The following is a 1,595-nucleotide window of genomic DNA, read 5'->3' on the forward strand; positions in this document are numbered from 1 at the left end:
CTAGGTAAGCAAAATCTCAGCCTTTGCATTCTACAAAATAAAGCCAACAGTTAAATACACTTACTCCCCAAGAAAGCCAAACCACCGGAGTGACTTACTGAGGTATCTGGCGTCGACAGCCTCGTGGTATTCAGTCCTACCAAGGATGGGAGAGTTTGAGACATCCAGTTTGAAATCATTGCCATGGTACTTAGCACAGCGCCAAGCTTCAGCAGTGGAGGACTCATTGCTGTGGAGCTAATGAGTTTTCATAGTGACTGATTAGGATCCCGAAGCTGGGCTGGCAGAGAGAGGCGTGACTGCAGAACGCCACTTCTACAGCAAGAAAGATCAACTTCCTCAGCTCTAATCACCCAGGAAAGCTCACAGAACCTCCTTTCCCCACCCTCATGGGAAGTGCCCTGCCCTTTCTTTTCCTCCCTTGCTGGCCACTTTGCTGGATCATCAAACAAAACATTCTTGATAGGGCTTGCCTGGTAATTATCAGAGCAAAGGTTGGAGGCAGGGGGAAATGTGAGCTTTTCCAGCTCCACTCCAGTCAGTTACCATCAACAGAGTCCATTTCCTCTGGGGTTTGTGTAAGTATAATCAGCTGCTCTCTATTCTTCATAAAAAATACACCTTTAAATGGAAGGCTGCCAAAGTGCACATTTCAAGCACCAAACTTATTATCTACAGATTTCTCTGGGCATGGGCAGAGGTTTGAGGGAGTGCATGAAAACAAAGTCTGCAAAGGATTTCCAAGATGATCAATATTGGGAATAAGAGACATTTCTTTTTTAAAAAATAACCTAAAATTCACATCCTTGCCTTTAACCTAAAGCTTAATAGCCACTGCCTGTAGAGGACATTACCCTGGGCAGCTTAAGTGTGAATGGAGAAGGCAGCCTAAGAGAGAAACTTCTATTACAGAAATTCCATAGGCTCCCAGTTAAGTTTTTGCGAAAGAGTGCTCTGTAAGTGCTCACACACAAAGTCAGATAACTCTATTTTCACCTCGTGAGAAATGACAGACTGATAATGGAAGTCTATGTTTGGAGAAGGACATGTGCTTTATCAAAAACGGCACAGGACTTGGGTTCAGGATGTCTGTGGGACTAGGCCTAGTCCTCTAGTTAGCTAGCTGTGTGACTGGGCAGTAACTTAATATTCTTTCGCTTCAGTTTTTTTCTGCACTATATGGGGTTGAAAGGTGGTGCAGTGGTTAAAGCATTCAGCTGTTAATCAAAACCAGCAGTTCCAATCCACCTGCTACTCTGTCCTATGTTGTTGTTGTTGTTATGTGCCGTGGAGTCGGACCGACTCATGGCGACTCCTCCTTGGGTTTGAGAGGCAGTATCACTACAGAAGTAGATTCCACCATCTTTCTTCCGAGGAGTGACTGGTGGGTTTGAACCGCCAGGCTTCTGGTTAGCAATCAAGTGCCTTAGGCACTATGCTACCAGGGCTGATGTTTTTCTCTTGTTTTTTTTATGTTTCTTTTAATGAGGCCTGGACTGTTAGGCAGAAAATGGCTGGCCAGACGAGTGAATGATTGAGCCGGAGGGAATTATAAGAACTGGTCAAGCAGGAGGCACCTGACCAGAGCCCATACC

General features: G+C 45.1%; 1 protein-coding gene across 1 annotated transcript in view; it reads right to left on the reverse strand.

Annotated features, from left to right (window-relative positions):
- Nucleotides 1–227, reverse strand: part of OLFM3 (olfactomedin 3) — an 84,085-nt gene extending 83,858 nt beyond the window's left edge. The window contains exon 1 of the mRNA XM_007936112.2: nucleotides 99–227. Within this exon, the coding sequence (XP_007934303.1) occupies nucleotides 99–227 (129 nt within the window). The remainder of the gene's footprint in view (nucleotides 1–98) is intronic.
- Between the last annotated feature and the right edge of the window lie 1,368 nt (nucleotides 228–1,595).

Source organism: Orycteropus afer, unplaced genomic scaffold (genome assembly GCF_000298275.1).
Source record: "Orycteropus afer afer isolate SDZICR_OR568_19922 unplaced genomic scaffold, OryAfe1.0 scaffold00033, whole genome shotgun sequence".
NCBI classification, from domain to species: domain Eukaryota; kingdom Metazoa; phylum Chordata; class Mammalia; order Tubulidentata; family Orycteropodidae; genus Orycteropus; species Orycteropus afer.